The sequence below is a fragment of the Pinus tabuliformis genome, chromosome 9 (assembly GCF_031772625.1).
Source record: "Pinus tabuliformis cultivar Carrire ecotype Pingquan chromosome 9, CPIR1, whole genome shotgun sequence".
Classification (NCBI taxonomy): domain Eukaryota; kingdom Viridiplantae; phylum Streptophyta; class Pinopsida; order Pinales; family Pinaceae; genus Pinus; species Pinus tabuliformis.
The window spans coordinates 756308370-756334632 of NC_142307.1; the positions used below are offsets into that span (position 1 = coordinate 756308370).

The window sequence follows — 26263 nt, forward strand, 5'->3', positions numbered from 1 at the left end:
CCCCACATTAACCTTTGCCCAACTGTCATCTGTCATGTGACGGGTGGCTTCCGCAGCCCAACACCCCATCGGGGATAGGATCTTGCTTAGTTATTGAGTCTTTCTTGTAAAAAAATGATGAAAAAAAAATAAAATCATTAACATAAAATAAAACATTGTACATTTTTATTTAAAATTTGGTAAACATGATAAAAGAAAACAATACATATTCACATGTAATGAAAAATTATGCATTCAACTATGGAATGAATATATGCATGAAACCATCTATCAGTATTACTTGGGAACGATGAAAATAATACTCATCTTGATACCTTCACCAATTTTGTAAGTGAACTATTTATTTCAATAACTTTGTTTATAAAAATATGATTTTCAAAGGTTATTTATGTTAAATTGTAGTAAGAAAATATTTCATTTGACTTTGCCTTAGTCAAATGGAGAAAAATTGAATTTCCACATTATGAGGGTGGTTTGAGCTCTATTTATGAATAGATTTAGTAGGAGTTCAATTGAGTAGTTGTAACTGTTGTTAACTCACTAATCTCTCAGTTAACTAGTCAATTTACTAAAAATATCTCTCGTCATGCATGAAATTCGAATTGCCTAGTTGAATGGAGGAAAAATGAATCAATGTAATCATTATTATATACTAGTTAGTGTACAGTGTTTGCATGTAGCAAGTGAGGCTTTTATTTTGGGAATTGCACAAGAAAGTAGGAGTTAATTTCCTCGGGCAAGGAAATAGGAGGAGTAGGAGGCCTATATTTGGCCAAGTATTTGCTAGAGCAGACTCACGAGAAGGAGATCAATATTGCAGTGTAGGTTGAGCTTCAGGGATTTAAACTATCATTGTAATAGATCAATTTCTCATTTGATATAATACAAACAGAGGAATGGATTTTCCGAGTTGGTTCCCCAAGAAAAAAATTGTATTCATTGTGATAAAATGATTGCATGTGTTTCTATTGCATGTTTCTTTTTCCACATATTGAATAGAGGAAATTTGTGTCTATTATTTTCAGTCTGAATTTATTAACAACTAAGAATTTTGAGTTATTTCTACATGGTATCAAAGCTATTGAAAACTACATAAAAACCAAGTTCTGATCAATCTCTAAAAAAAAATTTAAAACAAAATTTTCTAATACATGAATAATATCTGCCAATAAATTAAAGTTTGAGTATGCATTGAAGGGCACCCAAATTTTTGGCGCCTAGAAAGTAGAATGAGGTGAGAATTGTACCGGATGAAAATAGAGTATTGGAGTACACAAACAAATATTACAAAACCACCGTCATCGAATGCACAACAACTGGCCGTGGAAGAATGACACAACAAAAGCCAAGAGGAAATTATTAACTTTTTTGTATTTAATAGAAAACAAATCGCAGATGTCAAAGGAAATGGTTCTCGAGAACTCCGTTGAAGGCCAATCACTCGAAATCTCTGTGCGCACTCCCCTTGCTGCCATATTCCTTTTCGACGTCTAAATTTCTTGGCCGTCGATATGCATTTTCTATATAACTCGAAACGTTTTCAACGAAAACACAATCACGTCATTCACACGATGAAACGTTTTTAACGTGTTTCCTGAACCAAAACACACGGTACCCATTTTTTTAATCTTTATTTATTTTTTTTAATTTGAGTTTTTAAAACTGCCTCGACAAATTGCACGCCAAATGAATGTGAAACGATCTATTTAAGGCACCCAATGTTCTCCTTCAATTCCCCCTTCATTTCATTAACATCGTTACCTTGTTTATGCCCCTTCTGTCTTACATTTTATTCTGCGAGTCGCTGTTTCTTTCTTTCAACATACATTGCCTCTTTGCCTATTGCATTCGCCCGTCTCCCCATATTCATCATATCTGGTATTCTTTACAGCCAATCTTCTTTGATTCTTCTGAAATTATCGGAGTTTCATAATTGGAACATAATTTTCTTGTTTTCATGCCTTTGATGTGCATATCCTTCAGTGTATTGGGATGATAATTTTTTGGTATATGTATTGCAGAGTCATCCATAATGGTGCTGGCTGAGAATCGACTCGTGACAGAGCAGGGCCCTCGATTTGACTGCCTTCTGTTTGGTGAGCATCACACTTCTTTCTTTGTTTTTAAAATTTTTCCCTTTTCAATGGTATTAATCTAAAGCTGTATGTATTCGTTTCTGATTCCAATCTGCTGTTCTAGATCTGGATGACACATTATATCCCTTAAGCTCCGGATTAGCTGCAGCATGCACCAACAACATCAGAGGTAATCTTGTCGCTAATCTGCCCCTCAAAAATTATGTAATTTAAGTGTTCTTTTTAAGGAAATATTAATCTTTAGTTTTTAATCTAAACCAAAGTCTGAAATGCAAACCGGAAAGCTTGGAGTTGCATATTTAGATTGCTACTATTTAATTCCTTGGAATTTACATGAGCTTGTTATATGCATCTCCAACTTTGCAACTTGAAGGTGATCAGACCCAGATGGACTGTGGGCTTAGTGTTCATATTCAATACGCCCAATTTACTGTCTATATCTAACGCGCTATTGCACACACAGTTGGATCATCCCACCCCTACTGGGTTTGTAGATGCAATATAGACTTCTCTTAAGCCATTGAGGGAACTTTTGAGGTTTGAATTATGTGTGCGATCTGGTTGTTGTATGACAGATTATGTGAATCAAAAACTGGGAGTTGAAAAGAGCGGAGTCCCTGACTTGAGCAGAGAGCTGTATAAAACTTATGGGACAACCATGGCTGGACTCAGGGTAAGCATTCAATCCTTATTGTTTCATGTAATTCAACATGGTATTTCAACTTCTAAGGTTAAAATGACTGATTTTTAGCATTGGGAGCGTTCTGTAGCTGATTACTCAGGAATTCTGCAACCCCCTTATGTGTCATTGGTTAGCAAGTAGCTTAAGAGTGGGGTTATGAGCTGCTTTCAATCAGAACCTGCTTCCTGGAATGACTGCAGAACATCTGAGACATACTACCCATAATTACTCCATGGTTTTCTATGATTTTACTGGCCACTACTCTGCCAAGATATCTTTTGCAAATTCGTGAGACTGAAACCCTGTTTCTCATCTGTGGTCTTTAAAGCCTCAAGGAACTCTCTTCTAGCCCCAGTAATGATGATATATGAATGCAAATTTAAGGTGTTCTAGATGTCTTTATTTAACAACCACTACCCATATCGATTTCTAAAATATGGAATTATGATCAACGTCATGGCTAGGAATTGCAATTGAATTGAGATCCCTTTTCCCGACTTTCATGTTCTTGAATTCATTGCATATTTTTGACAATATTCTTTGTTCTACGCAGGCAGTGGGCTATGAATTTGACTATGACGATTATCACAGGTATCTAAGAAATCTTGTATCTTCTGGTTGGTAAATTTACAGCTATCTAATGTTTCAACTTTCAACAAAATCAGCGAAAATGACAGTGACTTGACTTTCTTTGTTTAGACTGTTTGGAATACCGTTGATTGGTTTTGGCCTTAAACGCTATCCTGCTTCACTCACTGGAAACAAATATTTCTTATACAGTTTTGTTCACGGAAGATTGCCATATGAGAATCTTAAATCAGATCCTGTGCTGAAGAACTTGTTATTAAGCATGCCTCAGAGGAAAATTGTAAGATCATATGGATCCCTTCAAATTCTTTTTACGATGATATTAAATGAAGTCCTAAGTTTTGTTTGGAAACTTATTAGCGTGCTCGTTAACCGCTTGTAACTTTGTTTTGCAAAAACAGATATTTACAAACAGTGACAAAGTTCATGCTGCAAAGGCCCTTAACAGGCTGGGATTGGAAGATTGCTTTGAAGGCATAATATGCTTTGAGACACTTAATCCTCCTTCAAAAATTACCGAAAGCAATAATGAATGGAATATGCCCGCTAATAACTCTAGAATCCCGAAGACACCCATAATTTGCAAGCCCTCAAAAGATGCCATGGAGCAGGCTCTTCGCCTGGCAAACACTGATCCACAAAGAACGGTATGGTACTACAGATTTTGATGGCCATTTTCCTTCTGCTATCCATTTTTTCATGAAAATGAATTATATAATACCTTAGCAATCAGTATAGATCTACATTAAGATTGACTCATCAAGGTACTGTAGAAAGTTTATACCAAATCCCCCTTAGTAAACAAACAAGGATAGCTAACATCTCTGCTTTGGCCCCATTGTGAGGGTACAGGGGTATTCTATATCTAGACGTTTTCTAAAAATGGCCATTCTGGCTGAAATCCCCCAAGGTGAATGACCCAGTTGTCTTTTGAGAAGTTATGTTGCAGTGGTATTTTCAGAAGAAAAAAATGCATGTTGCTCTGATCATGTCCCACATACCGCAGAATTATCCACTTGTCTCTGAAAACAGTCCTTTTTCAACGAGGAGGATCTACAAAGAGAATATTGTTTTGAGTCCCAAAACATAAATCTGAAGGTGTGTGACAGAGATGTTTAAATAAGAAAGAGATGTTTGTTAGCCTGATCACTTCCCAAATACTGCTCAATTATACATCTGTTCCCGAACAGCCCCTAGCCCCTTTTCAGTGGAGAGGAGCTACAAAGGGACTGTTGTATGCAATTGTAATCAGACTCAAACCAATCTGGCAACCTGCAATTCGACATCATCAATTTTTATTTACCTTATAAATATCATTTCAACAACATCTATGGTAAGAGTTTCTATTTAATCTATTATGTTTCCGTGCAGATTTTCTTTGATGACAGTCCCAGGAATATAGCCGCAGGAAAGCGTGCAGGCCTCCTTACCGTATTGGTAAAGACCATATAATTGTAAATGGGATATAATGTTTTTGTAAAATTGCATAATTGGTTGAATTTTCATCTAATTTTAATATTGGCTTTCACCGTCAACAGGTAGGGACTTCGTTCCGAACAGAGGGAGCAGATTTTGCCCTTGAAGGTATTCACAACATGAGAGAAGCTCTGCCCGATATTTGGGAAGAAGCAGATGCAGAGAGCACCAAAAATGCTGCGCACTCAAGAGGAGCAGGGGCAACTATTGAAACTGTTGTCACTGCATAATCCATAGTCTGATTGAATGAGGGAATAGAGTAGACTATCCCCATTGGAGTGTGGCTCTGGTTAGAGGAAACTCCTGTTCTCTATAATCTTGAGCTTTGCCTCTCGACAAAGGAAACTCCAGTAGTCTCTAACCTTGTTGAAATGTGTATATGATCTGAAGAATCCCATTACTGGATGCAATAATATTAATTCCAGACAGATTGATCAATAGATGAAATCCATGTTTATTTGGAACAATAACTCTTCTCTCAAGATTAGATGAGATGCTTTTTTAATGTATCCCTTTTGCTTTTGTAAAACCAGATATTACTTTTGTTCGGATATTATTTTTGTTCGGCAATTTGATTACTAAATTTACTCAGACATATAAATTCTCTTTCTCTAGTTTTAAACTTTTAACTTTTCAAATTTTAAACCCATAAACTCTTTGGGAAAAAACACATACTCTCAATTATTAAACCCACCCAAACTATATAATTCTAATTATCTTATTATTTATTAGAATTAACCATCACATCAATTCATATCAGAAAAGTAACTGACAACGATGTAACGATGCAAAACAGAACTTGAGTAGCATGATAGGGAAACACAATTATCGTATTCATAAATAATATGACCGCCAAATTGAGCTTTTTCATTATAAGATGCGTACCCAAAAGGGCCAATCGCAGGAAATTGGTCAGTGTGGTCATGCACGCCCAAAAATGGCAAATGTGGGCTTGCAGAAAACTGGTCGGTTTGGTCGGGAATTAAAAATTATAAAGATATTTAGTTATTATTATTTTAAAAGACAGACATAGGTTTGGAGTATGTTTTAAATGGTTGTGGCTTAGTGGGAAGTGAGTATGTTTTAAATGGTTGTGGCTTAGTGGGAAGTGTTTTTTAATGGTAAAAAAACAAATTAGATATTTAATCAGGATAATTTCAGATTAAAGATATTTTTTTAGAACATTATTTATTCACTGGTTATTATTAAAAATAATAAGTTTTATTGATTAATCATTTTATTATTTTAAAATTTTTTATTTTATAATAAAAAGATAAAACATAAAGAAATAATTTTAAATTTATAAAAAAATAAGTTATAAATATGATGAAATTGGTTTATCATTTATGGTATAGAGCATTGAAAGTATATAACAAAAATATCTTATTGTTCATTAAGCTAAAGACTTTTTTATGGTGAGGTTTATCTTTATGACATTGTTCAGTTCAGATTTCTCATCTTTGACAATATGTTCCTCACACGTGCATGTCTTTCTCTCTCCACGGTTTCTTCGCACACCTGTGCAAATACTAGTTATATAATTAGTATATCTAATTTTGAATTTTGAAATTTATAGATATAATTATTTTTTAAAATTGTAGGGATGATAAAGGGAGTGTATATTTTCAATAAGTTTAAACAAATATAAATTATTTTAAAAAAAATGATAAAATTATTTTATTATTTGATAATATAAGTAAAATATATTATTTATGCAATTAGAGTGATTTTATAATTATTTTTGTAGGTATTTGGCTAGTTTTGTTGTGAGAGTGAGTGTCCTCCCGTGAGCTGTACTAATCAACATGATGTTTACTTATAACATTCATGAATGTTGAGAACAATTTCTTGGGTTTCCTATAAGATGTTCGATTTATGTAGATAGGAATCAAATTCCAAAACATGAATGTTGGTTTAATCATATAGATTAAATTAAAATGATATTCTCATGAACACCCTTGATCAAAGTGCCTCTCCCAAAGATACCATTCATGAATGTTGAGAACATTTTCTTGGGTTTCCTATAAGATATTCGATTTACGTAGATAGGAATCAAAACATGAATGTAGTTATTATTATTTTAAAAGACAGACATAGGTTTGGAGTATGTTTTAAATGGTTGTGGCTTAGTGGGAAGTGTTTTTTAATGGTAAAAAAACAAATTAGATATTTAATCAGGATAATTTCAGATTAAAGATATTTTTTTAGAACATTATTTATTAACTGGTTATTATTAAAAATAATAAGTTTTATTGATTAATCATTTTATTATTTTAAATTTTTTTATTTTATAATAAAAAGATAAAACATAGAGAAATAATTTTAAATTTATAAAAAAATAAGTTATAAATATGATGAAATTGATTTATCATTTATGGTATAGAGCATTGAAAGTATATAACAAAAATATCTTATTGTTCATTAAGCTAAAGACTTTTTTATGGTGAGGTTTATCTTTATGACATTGTTCAGTTCAGATTCGTCATCTTTGACAATATGTCCCTCACACGTGCATGTCCTTCTCTCTCCACGGTTTCTTCGCACACCTGTGCAAATACTAGTTATATAATTAGTATATCTAATTTTCAATTTTGAAATTTATATATATAATTATTTTTTAAAATTGTAGGGATGATAAAGGGAGTGTATATTTTCAATAAGTTTAAACAAATATAAATTATTTTAAAAAATTATTAAATGATAAAATTATTTTATTATTTGATAATATAAGTAAAATATATTATTTATGCAATTAGAGTGATTTTATAATTATTTTTGTAGGTATTTGGCTAGTTTTGTTGTGAGAGTGAGTGTCCTCCCGTGAGCTGTACTAATCAACATGATGTTTACTTATAACATTCATGAATGTTGAGAACAATTTCTTGGGTTTCCTATAAGATGTTCGATTTATGTAGATAGGAATCAAATTCCAAAACATGAATGTTGGTTTAATCATATAGATTAAATTAAAATGATATTCTCATGAACAACCTTGATCAAAGTGCCTCTCCCAAAGATACCATTCATGAATGTTGAGAACATTTTCTTGGGTTTCCTATAAGATATTCGATTTACGTAGATAGGAATCAAAACATGAATGTTGGTTTAATCATAGAGATTACATTAAAATGGTATTCTCGTGAACACCCGCGATCAAGGTGCCTCTCCCAAAGACTCACATGAGAGAGTGGCTGGGTGAAGTGACAGAGTCACTGCCAGCCACCCCTCTCACTGATTATCCATGGTACACATGTTAATGACCTTAACTCAAACATTAAATGTGGCTATCATGTGCCTCGAAGATCTTAATCCTTTCCATCCTTTCCTCTCGCACTGTCGTTCACACCACTCCCTCCCCCTATTAATTCAATCTCGTGACTTTTGTTAGTCAATTTGTTCCATCTCTCTAGTCTTTCAGTTGAATTATGAGGGAAGGGCCATGTCCTCTTAGCCTAGCCTTCCCCCGTTCACCATCTTTTCCCTACACCGTAACTCTGAGTCCCCTTACACACTATAACAACAAGGTGGAAATCATAATTGGGGGTGTTTACTTCAGGGGATCATACTACGCGGCCTTCCAACATTTACGCAACACTCGTAGTTTGACTCAATGTCAAGGTATTAGCTCATATTTTTAGGTTAGCTCATATTTTCAGGTTAGCTCATATTTCAAGTATCAACTTGTATTACCAAGTCTCTCTCATGCATTTAATTTGTTAATATGGGGCACCCTTGGTAAATTGTGGCCAAGTCTTCAATATCTTATTATCTCCACAATTTTGGCCATGAGTCATTGCCTCTTTAGAGGTTGTCTTCCTACTTTCCATTGGCTTGTCTCTTCATCAGAATATCACTTGCTCTGTAAACCTCGACTCTTTGTTTTTAATGCCACCATAACCCTCCTTTTAGGGCTGAAGTCATCTTGGACGTCCACAACTCTCTCTTGCACCATACTTTCCAGACACAAACGCCTCTCTTGACACCTTCAATCCTTCCTTCTCTTTGTTTGTGTATCTTCCACCCACTAACCTTGACATTGTCTCTTCTCCCTCGAGCTCGCCCCCCTCAAGCCCAACATGTCATGACAGTGCATGCAATGTCATTGAGTTTCTGCTAGTAGAGGAGCTAGAAGCTCCAAAAATCGGACCTGTGCCAAAAATTCTACCCGACAATATCAAGAGGCCACTCCTAAACTTATCTTACACATGATGGGCCATGAAAAAATTGAAACCATGAATGAAAGAGACTCCATTCCCGACGAGGAAATTCCATCTCAAACTATAGACTGTTTACCCAACCTAGGCCACACTCGTGGTTGTCAAACCAATATCCGTGCACAATAGATCTCTACTGGAACATGAAGACCCTCATCAAAATGGCCCTTGCAGATAAAGAGGAACACAAAAGTAGGCTTTACCTCCAACTTAGTATTCTTCAAGCAGAGATAAGGCACCTATCTTTAGAGCACTAAGAAATGGCTAAACAACTTAACCGTATTGAGGCCCTCATCTTCAATGGAAAAGGATTAGTTTCCTTGGGTATCCCTATAGCACCCATTGAGATGTCTACTTCAATATGATCAACATTGGTTTCTTTGTGGCTTACATCAATTCATAATTTTTTGATGAATTCTCTTTTAGCGATTATATACTTTCAGCAAGGTAACAACAACCTAGTTACTTAGTTTTTTTTTTTGTTATACTTTATGTTCTGATGACTCTGGTCATACTCTTATCTATTAGAATTGTATGTAATTTTTTGGACTTGCAATCTACATTTTCGCTGTTGGTCTACTTTCCCTAGTCATGGTGGAAATAGTTTTAACTATGTTGTTGTATATTTTTCCCGATTAGCAATAAATTCTACTTAACTTACGAAAAGAGAGATTCTCGTGAACACATGTTGTTAATCATAAAATATGAATGTGATTCATATACAATTTTTGATTTGATATGAGAAGCATCTACGAAAACAAAATTGAGAAATGAAGAAAACCAATTTCATTTATGAACTCCCGACATTGGTATTAAAAAATGTGTCGTTGTTGTAACTTACATGTTAAACTTTATGATTGCCACACTACTAGGCTATAATATCCCTAATATGAAGATTGTACTTTTCCCCATTTGGTCATATTATATATTTTTCATCACTCCTAGAATATCGACATTGTCTTTGAGCCACAGAGTGGCCACATAATAATCGCATTGGTCAAGTATAGTCTTTGAGTAAGTGTCCTGCTTTTCCCACTATCTAATGAAGAAACGATTATAATCAATAACATTATATAACTATAGAAGATTGTGCGATAAGTTACAACTACGCCAAGGTAGTATTATTATAGGAGGCTACCTAGACACTTGACCCCAATTAGAAATATTTAAAATTATAAAGGAAAAAATAGAAAAACAATAGAAATAACTGTCAAGTCTAAGTTTATAGTCATCTTTTTCTTTTTTATAACGATGGATAATATTCAGTGTTTATTTTTTAAAACCCTATATTTTCAAAACCTAATTTCGAAATAAGTACATTCGTTGGCTAGTTAGTATTCCAATTCAAATAAAGTCGTAAAAAAAATTAACCTAAATATAAAGCCATACAATACATTTTGATAATTGAAAAAAAAACCTATTATCTATTTTAATAATTAAAAAATATATCAAACTGTTATATATATATATATATATATATATATATATATATATATATATATATATATATATATATATATATATATATATATATATAGTATTTTAACTTTATCACTTCCTAAATAATTAGAGTTGATTTCGTTTTGAGTTTTGACATTCCATGGTTTTTATTTTTTATTTTAGAGAAATGATTAAAAAAATTTAATTGTTATGTAGCTTAACTTTGCGAGGACACTACGAAGGGGATGGAGAATGGAATAATGGGAACATTTTCTTACAAAGTTCTCCCATTTGGTTTGTGCAATGCCCCTGCAACCTTCTAGAGGGTTGTTTTGAGTATATTCTCTGACCTTGTGCATGATTAAGTGGAAATCTACATGGATGATTTTAGATCCTATGGGGATGATTTCCAATAGGCTCTCTTAAACCTATGAAAAGTCTTGCAGAGGTGTAAAGAGATGAACCTCTACCCAAGCCATGAGAAATTCCTATTTTTAATGAATGTGGGGATTGTCTTAGGGAACTTTCTCTCTTTTAAAGGAATCCAAGTGGACCCTAACAAAATATCCATCATAAAAAAGGTTCCTCTTCCCAAAAACATAACGATTTTAGAATTTTTCTAGGCATTGGTAGATATTATCAAAGATTCATCAAAGATTTTAACAATATTGCTTCTCCTCTATTTTCATTATTAACAAAAGATGCGATGTTTTGGTGGACAAATTTATGCCAAGAAGCATTTGAGGAAATTAAAGAGAAACTAATGAAAGCACCTGTCCTTAGAGGTCCAAATTTGACTTTTCCCTTCCATATCCATATTGATGCATCAAATAAAGTAGTTGGGGAAGTAATAGGATGACTCGAAGGTAAAATTCCCTTTGAAATTTATTTTATTAGTAAAAATATGTATTTAGGCATTGCATTACTGGCTATCAGGTCTTTGTACATACTAACAATGCAACGGTCAAATACTTAATGAATAAATAGGATGTTAATGCTCACATAAGTAGGTGGTTACTATTGCTATACCAATTTGATTTGACTGTTGTGAAAAACTCAGAAAATATAATGTTGTTGTAGATTTTGCTTCAAGAATAACCTTGTCTACAAATGATGAATAAGTGGTGGATTACTAGTTCTCGGATGAGAATCTATTTTCCATAACACTTATATCTCCATGGTTCGGTGATATTTCCAGCTTCCTAACTGCTGGCCAATTTCCTCCTCACTTATCTTTAAGGGAGAAAAGTAAGATTGTTAGAAAAATAGATTCCTACACTTGCATTTTGAGAACCCTCTTCAAGTTAGGATTGTTGAAAAATATGTAACTAGGTCCGGTCCCATAAATATGAAATGTACTTTTGATTCTTGTATATTTTAAAATGAAAGAAAAATTATTATTGTCATTTTTGAAGCATGGGTTTCATGCTCAAGGTATTTTATTTTAGAGGTTAAGCACCCATTGAGGGCTTCTAGGATTTTTCCCAGGGTTAAGAAGTTAAAATAGTCATTTTCATATAAGGAAGACCCCATCAGGCACATTGTAACTTGTAAAAAGAATTATTTTTGTATTTTAAAGTGTCAAGATACCTTCCAAGGCCAAGTCGGCGTGACAACTAACTATTGCCCTATAGATTTATCAACATGGTATCAAACCTAATATTGACTAAGGGCACGATGAAGATCGCTACTCCTTTGAAGAAATCCCTATAGAAGTGTTCTATGGTGGCAAGTCATCTCAAGAAAGGTATTAAGGCATTGTTGAATCTCCTACTATCCATCAAGAATAATATGACCAAGACATATGCAAAGGATGAAGGATTATTCTCAGCACTTACTAGCACATTTGAAGATGATAATATTTGGGTAATCAACAATGGAGCATCAAGACATATGACTGGTGAGCACAAGCAACTAAATACCTTATCAAGAGGAAAATCCTCTTACTCGATTGAGCTTGGTGATAAGAAGAGCTATCCTATACGAGGAATTGGATCAACCTTGTTGGAGCTAGAAAATGGAGGAAATATTCATCTCAACAACATCTAATTTGTTTCAGGTTTCCAAAATAATCTACTCTCTATTTCATGTTTAGAAGATAAGGGAGATAGGGTCGCTAATCTAGATAGAAATATTGTAGTATGGGATAAAAACTCTAGCATTGAAAATGCAAAGATGATTGTGATTCATTAAGGAAAACTCTATAGATTGTTGAATACTCTCTCTCAAGATTTGGCTCACATTGAAGTAAGTACATGTGAAATTTGGCATATAAGATTTGGTCACCTTAGCTACAAAATTGTACCAAATCTAAATTCAATGGTGAATGGAATCCCTGAACTCAAGGAGGATCATGAAGGAGTATGCAATGGATGTGCATTGGGTAAAAATGTCAAGAGACCATTTGGAAGTAGTGCTTTGAGGTCAAAAGAAATTTCAGATCTCATTCATTTTGAATCTTGTGGTCCTATGTCTACTAAGTCTCTTGGAGGTCATCTATATTATGTGACATTCATTGATGACCATTCAAGGAAAACGTGGGTTTATTTGCTGAAATCCAATGATGAAGTATTCATCAAATTTCAAGAATTCAGAGCTGAAGTCGAGATCCTTACAGAAAGAAGAATAAATATACTAAGGTATGACAATGGAGGGGAATACACTTCAAAGGAAATCATAAATTTCTGTAAGAAATTTGGGCTTAAGAGGGAGTTGATAGTCCCATATAATCTCAAACAAAATGGAGTTAAAAAATGAAATAATCGATCTATTGAAGAAAGTGTAAGAGCCATGCTACATGATCAATATTTTCCAAGAATTATATGGGGTGAAGCAACAAAGACTACTATATATATTCAAAATTGAAGTCCTCACAGATCACTAGACAACATGACTCTTGAAGAAGCATTCACTGGGAAGAAACCAAGTGTGGACCATCTTCGAATATTTGGTTGTCCTGTCTATATTCACACACCAAAGGTTAAGAGAAAGAAGTTGGATCCTACAAGAATGAAGTGAACATATGTTGGATATAGTAATACTTCAAAGCAATATAGGATCTACATAAAGGAAGGACACTAAATAGAAGTCAGTTGATATGTGATATTTGATGGAAGTAATACATTTAAGAAATCAAAAGACCTCCCGATAGACTTTGTTGATGAAGAACTTTCGATATTTGAAGAGGAATGTAGTAGGGAGGAAGAAGATTCAAATCATGAAAATGAAGGTTCCAGTGAACCTGTGCAAATTGTGGTCATCCCTGAAAGTAGAAAGAGACCTAATTGGTTGAAATATACTCTTTTAGATGCAGAGGGACATGGAGTAGCCAAAGGTGCATTTAGGGAAAGTAAGAAGCCCAAAAGATATTCTGGGTATGCAGACTATATGACGAAACTAATAGAAGAACCATCCACCTTTGAAGAGGCTATCAAACATCAAGAGTGGAAAGAAGCAATGAATGAAGAGTATAAATCAATAATGAAAAATGGAGTTTGGGAGATCGTACCTAGTCCTGAAGACAAATCTATGGTAACTTTCAAGTGGCTCTATAAGATTAAACATGCGGCAGATGGAAGTATTGATAAATACAAGGAAATATTTTTGATTAGGGGCTTCTCTCAATAGGAAGGCATCGATTATGAAGAGACATTTTCACCTACGACAAGGTATACAACTATACGGTCACTGGTCTCTTTGGCAACATAAATGGGATGGAACATCAATAAAATGGATGTCAAGACTGCATTCATCAATGGCACTATTTATGAAGAAGTCTATATAGAGAAACCCTTGGGATTTGAAGTCAAAGATAGTGGAAATTATGTTTGCAGGTTGAAGAAGGCATTATATGGCCTTTACCAAGCACCAAGGGCATAGAATGCAAGTATGGATGCATACCTACAAAGATTGGGTTCCTTGAAGAGTTTCACTAATCCAAATATCTATATCAAGGTTGTGAAGGATGAGCCCATACTCATTCTTTTGTATGTGGATGATATTCTCATGATAGGTGTGGAAGGTCGTATTCAAGAGTGCATGAACCAACTGGTAGCAGAATTCGACATGAAGGATCTAGGGCTGATGCACTATTATTTGGGACTGGAAGTTTGGAAGGGACCTGATGAGATTTATCTAGGTCAAGGAAAGTATGTGATTGATATGCTGAAGAGGTTTGACATGATGGATTGAAAACCTATGATAACTCCCATGATCATAAACTTGAAGAGGCTAAGAAGTTTCGAATCAAGCCCAGTGTATCCAACCAGTTATAGACAATTGATTGACTCGTTGATGTATTTGGTAAATACTCGACTAGACATTTGTTTTACAGTGACTATTATCATTCAATTCCAAGTAGATCCCAAACATGACCATTCGATAACATCCAAGCATATACTGAGATATCTGCAAGGAACAATCCACTACTTCCTGAAGTATGATAAGAGGAATGATGTCCACTTGATTAGATATACAGATTTTGACTGGAGAGGCATTGAGCAGGATGGAAGAAGCATTACTAGAGGATGTTTTAGTTTGGGATGTTCCATGGTCTCCAAGATGAGAAAAAAGAAAGGATTGGTTGCTTTGAGTAGTGTTGAGGTTGAGTATATTGCAGGATATGAAATAAGAAGAGAAGTTGTCTGGTTGAGGAATTTGTTGTTAGACTTGTTTGAAGGACCAATAGACCCTACGGTGATACATTCTGACAACACCAACTGTATAAGGTTGTCAGAAGACCCAATGTTTCATGGAAAGACAACACACATAAATAACAAGCATCACTACATTCGAAGGATGGTGTAGGATGGAGTGTTACAACTAAAATATATCTCCACTGATAAATAGGTAGCTGGCATCTTGAAAAAATATCTTCCTAACACGAAGCTTGTGTACTTGAGAGACAAGCTTGGTTTGGTTGATATATCCTCCCTAGTTGAGAGGGAGAGATAAACACATCATTCTTGTCCTCACTTTGTGAAGAAAGAATGGAGGATTGGGTAAGCATCTAGCATCTAATACTCTTTGAGGATGAGGTAGGGCATCCAAGATAAGAGTAGTCGAAGAGGACCGATATTCTTTGAGGAATGGGAATCCAAGATAAGAATAGTCCTGGAAAGACATACCCTATGAACACCCAAGTGGGGTATGTTCCTTGAGAGACAATGATGCTGGTGTCTATCTGTCATAGGTCTCACTAGCATTGTTCTCTGATCTTGTGGAGAGATAAAGATATTAGTCAATGCCTTAGTATGTGACAATGTTGGATGATTTGATGCAAGAGATGGCTTACCAATCTGACTGTTCTTATGAGATATGTTCAGATTGAGAATTTCCATGTACTATCTATGAATACCTCCCAAGTTAAGAGGGAGTGTTGAAAAATATGTAACTAGGTTTCGTCTTCATAAATATTAATTTTACTTTTGATTCTTGTATATTGTTAAATGAAAGAAAAAATAACATTGTTATTTTTGAATCATGGGTTTCATTCTCAAGGTATTTTATTTTAGAGTTCGAGCAACCATTGAGTGCTTCTAGGATTTGTCCTAGGGTCAAGAATTGAAAAGAGTCATTGTCATATAAGGAATAGCCTATCAGACACATTGTAACTTGTAAATATATATATATATATATATATATATATATATATATATATATATATATATATATATATATATATATATATCTATATCTATATCTATATCTATATCTATATATCTATATCTATATCTATATCTATATATATATATATATATCTATATATCTATATATATATATATCTATATATCTATCTATCTATATATATATATATATATATATATATATATATATATATATATATATATATATATATATATATATATATATATATATATATATATTTAAAGTGTCAAGATACCTTCCAAGACCAAGTCGACCTGGAAGCTAAGAAGTCAACATATTCTACAACATTTCATCCACCATGGAGGCCTATATATAAGAGGGAACTATACCTCCTTAGGATATCATTCATTCTATCATCATTCAAACTAAGGAGAAGAAGAAGAAGGCCATCGAAGAAGGAAGAATGATGAAGAAAAGTGTTTGGGTTATTTCTCTCTCTCTTGTCACACATGCGAAGGAAAGAAGGCTAGGATTTTGTTGTTACAAGATCGAATTTGAAGAAAGTGCAAAAAGAAGGTCAAAGGAAGGCTCATTAGGTCATCCTCAAGCCCTAGAAGAAGGAGAAACTCATGCAAAGGTCAAGAGAAGCCATAGAATCTCTCAATCATCTCACATACATGCGAAGGTAACAATTGCTAGAGGAGACAAAAATTTTAGACCTATAGAAGAGGCCAAAATTTTGTAGCTAGGGGTCGAAGTTGTGTTGCTGGAAGAGATTTGACTAGGTTTGAATTGGAAAAAGGAAGCACATCATAAATAAGGTTGGACTTGGTCTTGGAAGGGCATTGGTCTTGGTCTAGAGGTCTTAAAATTCATTAGTTGAATAATCTATAAGAAGAGAAGAGATTTGTCGATTTTCCTCTCATCTGGAGATGTTTTGGCCTTGGATTGCAACCTATAGCCCGTGTTCTTGTGTATTGTTGATATTCTTGTTTTGGTAGTTGTTTGATGATAAGAACGACATTATAAATTAGAGAAGAAGATAATAAGTAATAAACGTAAAAGGATATCACAAGCAGTTATCTAGTATAAGAAAAATCATCCTAACTATTGCCCTATAGATTTCTCAACAAGGAATAGATTAGACCTTGAGAATATGTGTGAGGGAGGATGAAGTTTATGAAATCCTCTCATCTTGCCATGATGGATCTTGTGGGGGCAATTTTTATGCTAAGAGGAAAACTTACAAGATCCTGCAAGCAAGATACTATTGAGGAACTCTTCACAATGATGCCTAGAGATACAGTGCACAATGTGATGAATGCCAAATGATGGGGAAACCCACTCCAAAGGATGAAATTCCTTTAGAGTGTCAAGTGTATTTTGAGCCATTTGAGAAGTTGGGCATGAAATTCATTGGTCTTATTGATACTCCATCCAAACAAAAAAGCTAACATTGTTGTGTGCAATGACCGCCTGATTAAATGAGCTAAGGTGAAAGGTGTAAAGGAAAGACACCAATCATAAAGTAGCTAAGTTTTTAAGAGAAAACATCTTCTACAAGTTTGGTTTTCCAAGAGAACTGGTGACAGACCAAGGCTCCTAGTTCACCTCCAATATGATCAAGGGAATAATGAATCAACACCACATTTGACACTATAATTGCACTCCATATCACCCTCAAGAAAATGGAAAAATGGTGGTTACTAAATAGAGAATTAGATAACACTCTAACCAAGATGATTAGCAACAATGAAAAGGATTGAGAAGAGAGACTTGTTGAGGCCACCTTGACCTACAACACTATCAGGAAGACCACTACTATTTTCACCCCCTATGAGTTAGTATATGGAAAGAAAGCCTTATTATATATTGAGTATGAGTATAACACATTGAGGATTACAACCCTGCTTGACATGGATCTTACTAAATCACATGATAAAAGGTTGAAATATAGGATGCAAGTCTTATTACATATCGAAGTGGTCCATCTGCAAAGAAAAATCTGGCGTGAAAACCATATTAAAACATCCTTCTAGGAGGGTGATTGGGCCCTCTCGTATGACTCAAGGCTTAAGGATTAAAAGGGAAATTCATTACTAGATGGTTAGGGTTGTATTTGGTTATAAAATGGAAAAAAATGGCTTAGTTAGGATTAGAATTATAGATGGAGAGAAAAATCCACTTTTGGTAAATGGTTATCGGTTGAAATTCTACAAGAAGCCCCTCTCTAGGACTTAATTTATTGATTCAATAAGTCAGGAGATGAATTTAATTGAGAGCATCAAAAATACCAATCCATTCAGCCTTTGACTAGCTAGAAAGAAAAAAAAAAAAAAAGGAAAAAAAAAAAAACTCAAGGGAAAACCTCCTTTGAGGCACTTGAGAAAGACTCGTTAGTTGAAAACCTCTATGAGGTAAATTGTGAATTTGAGAAAAAGAAAAATAATAAAGAATCCTAGGTGAAAACCTCCTCCAAGGAACTTAGGGTAGGCCTACTGGATGAAAACCTCCATGAGGTAGCCAATGGGTCTCGAAGGAAAAAAGAGAAATGATAAAATGATAAAGAAATGTTTTATCTTACCTTGATTTGTGTGAAACTATCATAGAGGAAAAGACCAACAAGGTGGGTTGAATAGACTAGCCTGCACATTCGGCCCAAGGCATCAACTCATGCATTCTCAGAGGGTCTAGATAGTGCGCCTACACCATTTTTCATCATCATCCATAAACCATAGCATCATTTAATCATCTCCAAATCCTTTCCATTGCATTTATTTCCACTTCCCTAAACTACTACAAGAAATTCATGTAATGCTACAAGATAATCAAGATTTCATAAAAATATATAGATTAAGGAATTTTTTTGCATATAAGCTAGGGAAAATCATCAAAGGCATCCTATAATCTAGGTGGATATTGGTGGCCACCCACCTATTCCACTTGGACCCTCACCATTGTTTGTTTCAGTTTTTCAGTTTCCTTAATTGTAGCACAATTTACTATTTTTGGTAGTTTTTCGGGTCCTAAACTTCTAGAGCTGTTTTGAGGCCCTAAACGATGTTTTTCTGGAAAAATTCCTCAAGCCATCACTATGTTAATTGTGTTGGCAGTTGTAATCCTCGGAGATATCTTTCCAATGAGGTATCATACGTGTCAAACAAAGATAATATGACCAAGTTACAACCCTGGGAAGTTGGCTGCCCAACTAACCCCAACAAGGCCCATAAACTCTTGGTGTTACATCTCCTCGGGTTAGGATTTTGGTTGTTTAGGGTTTTCTATTATTGTTTAATAATAAAATGGCCCTTGAGCCTCATTGTAACTCAGTTCAGAGGCATGTAGCTGCCACATCTCTTCTCAGAGATAAGCTACCATTGTCCGAGCTATCTTATTTCCATTATGTTTGTAAGCATAGCTCAGTATTTTTCTATTAATGAAATGAAGTGTTTTCTTGTTGCATATTTGTGTTTATGATTATATCTGTAAGTTGTAACGTTCTTGTTTAAGTTTGGATTAGTCGTATTAGAGCGGTCTGCTCTTTCTCTGTTTTTCTTTACATGTCCCCAACGAGGTCAAGATATAAGGACTTAGGGCTCGATCTGGTTGAACCATTGCAGAATCAGCCTCGCAAAACCCGACGACCTCCCATGGCAGAAGAAAAGAAAGATGAGGGGGTAGGAAATCCTTTCAAAATGTTGCTCGAGGAAGTCCTCGAGTGACAGAGGGACACGATGATGGATAAATTTTCCCAGATCCTTCAGCGACTAGCAACATGCGATGCATCTTCATCCAGCAGCCACTCTAGAGGCGCTATTCCTTTTAAGGTACAAGTTAACTTCGATATTCCCATATTTGAAGACCTGATAGATGTAGACGCCGTAGATAAATGGTTAAATATGTTGGAAGGATATTTTTCAGTTCATGACTTTTCTAATCAGGAAAATATTACTTTTGCACTTCTCGAAGCCACCCTACACGTCAAGGACTAGTGGGAAACCTACTGTGAACAAAAGGATGAGAGTGAACCCTCGTTGTTTTCAGCCACACCCACTTGGAATTCTTTCTGAGATGCCATCAAGGAACATTGTTACCCTGTCGGGAACTATGAAGATAAATACATAAAGTGGACTGCGCTACGGCAGGGAAGGGACCAAGATGTGCCAGAGTTCACAAATAATTTCCATACCCTTCGCATGAGGTTTGGTATCAAGGATATTGAGTGGCATTTGGTGCTCAAGTATCGCGACTATTTACACAAATACATCTAGGATGAGATGGATTTCCTGGACATATCCTCGCTCGGCACAACGTATTGGTACGTTGTAAAGATTGAGCAGAAGTTTAAACAAAAGAAGCGAGCCTTTGGATTTGCGAATCCATAGCAAGGCAAATGCGCCCCCAAACCATAAAACAAAGGAAAAAGCCAAGGCGGGGCTACCCAGGACAACCCGTCGAAGCCGCAAGAAAATAACAACACCATGAAGATGAAGAAGGACACAGGAAAATGGTGTGAGTTCCATAAGAGCTCCACTCACAATACAAGTGAGTGTCGGGCCGAGTAGTCACTGGTAGCCGAACTGAAGGCTTCCGAATAAGATGCAGGTTTTGACTCTGAATCAGAACTCGATAAGAGAACTGACAAAGGGAAGAAAATCATTGATGCGGAGCCCAGTGCCAACGTGGCCACCACAAAGATCCAAAAAATTGAGCCTGAAGATCTAGAGGAGGGGGAATGCCTCTTCCACTCACAGATGTGGGTGAAGGGTTCTCTGTTGTAGTTCATTGTTGATAGCGGGAGCCAAAAGAACATTGATGCAGGAGCATGAGGCTTGAAGACAAAAAACTTTGAATTATTCCAAAAATACAAAAAACATTTACAAGCAAAGGAGTGGGGTCCTTTAGTTGTCACTTTACAAAGCTTTCTAGATAGGATTTGAACTAGAATTTAGGGATTTGGATTATCATGTAATAAATTCTAGTTAGGTTTAGTTGAGATTCTCGAGGAGAATATCCTGAAGATTAGATAGGATTAGGTAGTTTCGATCCTTTGATTTAGGATATGGTTGTTGTATGTACAGGTATTTATGTAAGTTTTGAATTAATGTAAAAGGATTTGGCTGTGGAGGATTAGACTGTAAAATTTGAAATATCTCTGTGTCTCTGTGTATTCTGCACATGAATGGTTAAATCCCGGAGTCCCAAAGAATATAACTTAGAACCAGTCTAAACCTGGCGGAAGTCCAATTTCTTGGCAGAATGAGAAAAACCCCAAAAAAAGTCGTGAGAACCCAAAAAAAGATCTGAACCGTCCGATTGACAGGCAGTAGATCTAACGGTGATCGTGTGCTCACAAGTGCGAATGTTAAATCTTAAACCGGATGTGAGAAATTATAAAACTGAGTTAATACCTCAGTTAATCACAACCGTCCACTTGAAGGAGGGCGATACGACGATAATCGTGTGGTTAAAATGCACGAGGGTTAATTTAGAAATCGAATGTGATATTGTATGAATTGTGATTTAATCTGTTGAAGTCTAGATCGATCATAACCATTCGCTATGAAGTGACGAGATTCGACGGATATCGCTCCAAAATCTGCATGCGGGTTAATTCAGATTTCGAACCTGAGAAGTTTATAAGCAACAGGTTTGTTTCCTTTTGGTTCCGTGGGAAAGGTAAAGGTTTGAGAAAAGGTGGACGCGATAAGATTATGGGCAGAGTCTTAATTCCTTTTGATTTCGTGGTAATTGGGTTTTGGCTATAATTTGGGTAAATTAACTAGTTCTACTAATTCCACAAAATAACTAAAATTAAAGGTGGATGAATGAAACTCCAAAGGAAATCTGAGAAGAACTTCCACCTGAATTAGAAATGATAGTCACTCGTTTTGAACGATTATCCTTAACACTTGCAACCAGCCCACCATTAGTGGTATCAAAGCCGCTTATTGAAATTGATCAGGATCTCAATGATTAGAGAAAGAAATCCAACATGGCTTTCAGAGTTCGAGGAAGACGTGGTGGTGGTCGAAGAAGAGGAAGACCAGTTGCAAATGCTGAAGTGTTGGAAGCTATGCAAGAGATGCAAGCTAGACTAGAAGCAGTGGAAATGGGAAATCAAAGAGATGGAGATGTCAGTGAGCCTGAAGTTGAAGCTGCAGAAGAAGAGGAACCTGCAGAAATTACTCCTGAAATGAGATTCTTTAAATCAGTGTTGGGATCCACATCTAAACCCAGACTTGAGGGTTCAGTTTATACAGGAGGTTTAAACCCTGAGGAGTTGATAGACTGGATTAATGACATGGAGAAATTCTTTGATTATGAAGAAATGGAAGAAGGAAAGAGAGTGAAATTTGCTGTCACAAAATTGAAAGGACATGTAGCACTTTGGTGGGATGGAGTGCAGGCAGAAAGAAGGAGACTTGGTAAGCAGCCAATTAAAAATTGGAACAGGATGGTGGCAAAATTGAGAGGTAAGTTTTTGCCAAGTGATTATCAACTTTCTTTATATAGACAGATGCAAAATCTTAGATAGAGGTCTTTGACAGTGAAAGAATACACAGAGGAATTTACAAAGTGAGCATAAGAGCTGGAAAAATTCAAGATACAGATGAGAAGGTTGCAAGATATATGAATGGACTCAGAATGGAGATCCAAGATGAGATAAGTTTGTTGTTTCCTAAAACAGTAGAAGAGGCTTATTGGGTGGTATTGAAAGCTGAAGAAAAACTCATGAGGAAGCAATCTGCCAGAGGTAGAGGTATTTTCCGAGGAAGGGGAAGTCAAGGTGGTAGAGGAAGGTCTACAACACCTAGAGATGGAGCTAGCATCATCTCAAGTCAGCATACACCCACAAAAGGTGATGCAAGTGGCAGAAGGAGTTTTTTAGAGGAAGAGAAATCAAATGTTACAAATGTAACACGCTGGGACACAGAGCCTATGAGTGCCCAGAAAATGCTGGAACAAGTCAGAGAAATGCAATTGTTGCTCAGACTGAAGAAGAAGCAGTAAAGGTGACAGAAGAAGAAAATGTACCAGAGAGGGGGGAATCTCTGGTAGTTAACAAAGTTTTGTTAAAGCCAGCAAAGGAAGTTGTTGAACCAGCACAGAGAAAGACTTTGTTCAGGACTCTGTTCAAGGTTCAAGGAAAATGTTGTCAAATGATAATTGATAGTGGCAGTACCAATAATTTGGTCTCTACAGAAGTGGTGGAGAAGTTGAACTTAAAGACAAAGAAACATCCAACACCTTACAAGGTGTCATGGCTTCAAAAAGGACATTAGTTAGTGAATGAACAGTGTGAAGTGGAGTTGTAGATGCCTATGGATGTATGTCACATATTGCTGGGAAGACCTTGACAGTATGACAGAGGAGCTATGCATGATGGGAAAAGGAACACATGCAAATTTGGTAAAGATGGTATAACTCATACATTGTTGCCTATGGAAGAAGAGGATGCATCAAGGAAGTTTGATCCAAAGACTCTACTGCTGAGTGGAAAAGAATACTTGCAGCAGATTGAAGAGGATGAGGTAAATTTTGCATTGATTTGCAAACACAAGGTAATAATTACTTCCACTAATATTTCTAATTTGTCAAATGAAATTCAAGAGACACTGGACAATTATTGTGATATCATTGTAGATGATTTTCCTAATGAGTTACCACCCATTAGAAAAATCAGTCATCATATAGATTTGATTCCAGGGGCAAATCTACCAAATAAAGCAGCTTATAGGATGACTCCCACAGAAAATGAAGTAATAAGGAAACAGGTTCAGGAACTGTTAGATAAAGGACTGATTAGAGAGAGTTTGAGTCCTTGTGCAGTGCCAACAGTGTTGATTCCAAAGAAAGATGGAGGCTGGAGATTGTGCACTGATTCAAGAGCAATCAACAAAATAAAAATCAGGTACAGATTTCCTTTACCTAGAATTGAAGATTTGATGGATTGTTTAAGTGGAGAAAGATATTTTACAAAGATGGATTTAAAAAGTGGCTATCATCAAATAAGGATTAGAGAAGGGGATGAGTGGAAGACTGCTTTTAAAACAAATGAATGGACGGTAATGCCTTTTGGGTTATCAAATGCTCCTAGTACATTTATGAGGCTTATGAATGAAGTGTTGAAAGAATTTATTGGTAAATTTGTAATAGTAAATCTGGATGATATATTAGTTTACAGCAGATCTAAAGAGGAACATATGAGACATCTGAATTATGACTTACAGAAACTGCATCAAGAAAAGTTACCGATAAATGTAAGGAAATGTTCATTCATGAAGGAAGAGTTGGTATATTTGGGTTTTGTTGTTTCTGTCGATGGATTAAAGATGGATCCAGAGAAGATAAAGGCAATCATAGGGTGGCCTTCACCAAAAAATGTTTTTGAGGTAATAAGTTTTCATGGTCTTGCTAGTTTTTATAGGAAATTCATAAGGAATTTTAGTAAGATCAATGCTTCTATTATTGACACTATCAAGAAGGATAAACAACCATTTAAATGGACTGTTGAAGTAGAGAAGAACTTTTAGCCGTTGAAAAGGAAGATCACTGAAAAACCTATTTTAATTTTGCCTGATTTTAATAAAACTTTTCAAGTGAAATGTGATGCCAGTGGAGAAGCTATTGGAGGTGTTTTAAGTCAGGAGGACAGGCCTGTAGCTTATTTCAGTGAAAAACTGAATGAATCAAAGAAGAAATATTCTTCTTATGATAAGGAATTTTATGCAGTTGTGCAGTCATTGAAGAAGTGGAGACATTACTTGATGTCTAAGGAGTTTATACTTTATTCAGAAAATCATGCATTGCGGTACATTATGCAACAACCAAAGCTTATGTAGATTTTCTTCCAGATCCATCACATTCAATTTCTTTATAGATCAACATTTCGAACCGGCAACAGTGGTTCATCTTCAGGATGTGAAAGAATTATTGAAAGACTGGTCTTATTTGTCAAATATATAGAGATGTATGAGATGCTTAGCCGACAAATCTTTAAATTATTTTTAATTGTTCTATTTAATTGTATTATTGTGATATTTCATTATCTTATTTTTATTAGTACTAATTATTTCATGTTTTAATTCTATCTATTTTAACTATATTTACTTTTTAATTTAATTATATCTATTTTTAATTAATTTAATTATATTTATTTTTACTTAATTATTTATTTTAATTATTTTATTTTAATTAATTTATTCATTAAAATTAAAATTAAAATACATATCTATGTTTATTTATTAATTAAAATTAAATATGTATATGTACATATACATATTTGTTTTTAAATAAAAATTAAATATGTATATGTATTTTAATTAATTTATTAATTAAAATTAAAATAGGTTATACTTATATTTATTTATTTTATTATTTTAATTAATTATTAATTATTATTTGTTATTTGTTATTTTAATTTTAATTAATCTATAAATTAAAATTAAAATACATATCCCTATTCTAATCATGTTAATTAATCCTTTAGTTAATTCTAATTATTTTAATTATTAATTAACCCTTTAGTTATTATGTTTGATGAATTATTATTTTAATTATTTTAATTCTAATTAATTTATTAATTAAAATTAAAATACATATCCATGTTTATTTATTAATTAAAATTAAATATGTATATGTACATATACATATTTATTTATTAATTAAAATTAAATATGTATATGTATTTTAATTAATTTATTAATTAAAATTAAAATACACATATATAGGTTATATTTATATTTATTTATTTTATTATTTTAATTAATTATTAATTTTAATTGTTTATTAATTTTAATTGTTATGATTCTACTCGTTTTTTTTTTTTTTTAATTTGTTTTAGAATGTGTTGTCCTATTCTAAAACAAATTAAAAATTAAAACAAAAACAAGTAGAATTATAACAATTAAAATTAATAATTAATTAAAATAATAAAATAAATAAATGTAATGAAATAAATATAAATATAACCCATATATATATGTATTTTAATTTTAATTAATAAATTAATTAAAATACATATACATAGTTAATTTTAATTAATAAATAAATATGTATATGTACATATACATATTTAATTTTAATTAATAAATAAACATGGATATGTATTTTAATTTTAATTAATAAATTAATTAAAAGAAATAATTAATTAAAAA

The 26263-nt window shown here is 34.2% G+C and overlaps 1 protein-coding gene across 1 annotated transcript; it reads left to right on the top strand.

Moving 5' to 3' along the window:
• Nucleotides 1-1705: 1705 nt before the first annotated feature.
• Nucleotides 1706-5443, top strand: LOC149150912 (uncharacterized protein C24B11.05-like). Its single transcript, XM_089443160.1, has 9 exons — nucleotides 1706-1878; nucleotides 2022-2096; nucleotides 2200-2265; nucleotides 2672-2769; nucleotides 3332-3369; nucleotides 3559-3646; nucleotides 3768-4013; nucleotides 4738-4803; nucleotides 4905-5443. Exons 1-9 carry the CDS (start codon nucleotides 1719-1721, stop codon nucleotides 5070-5072), a joined length of 1005 nt encoding a protein of 334 aa, XP_089299286.1. The 5' UTR covers nucleotides 1706-1718; the 3' UTR covers nucleotides 5073-5443.
• Nucleotides 5444-26263: the final 20820 nt, after the last annotated feature.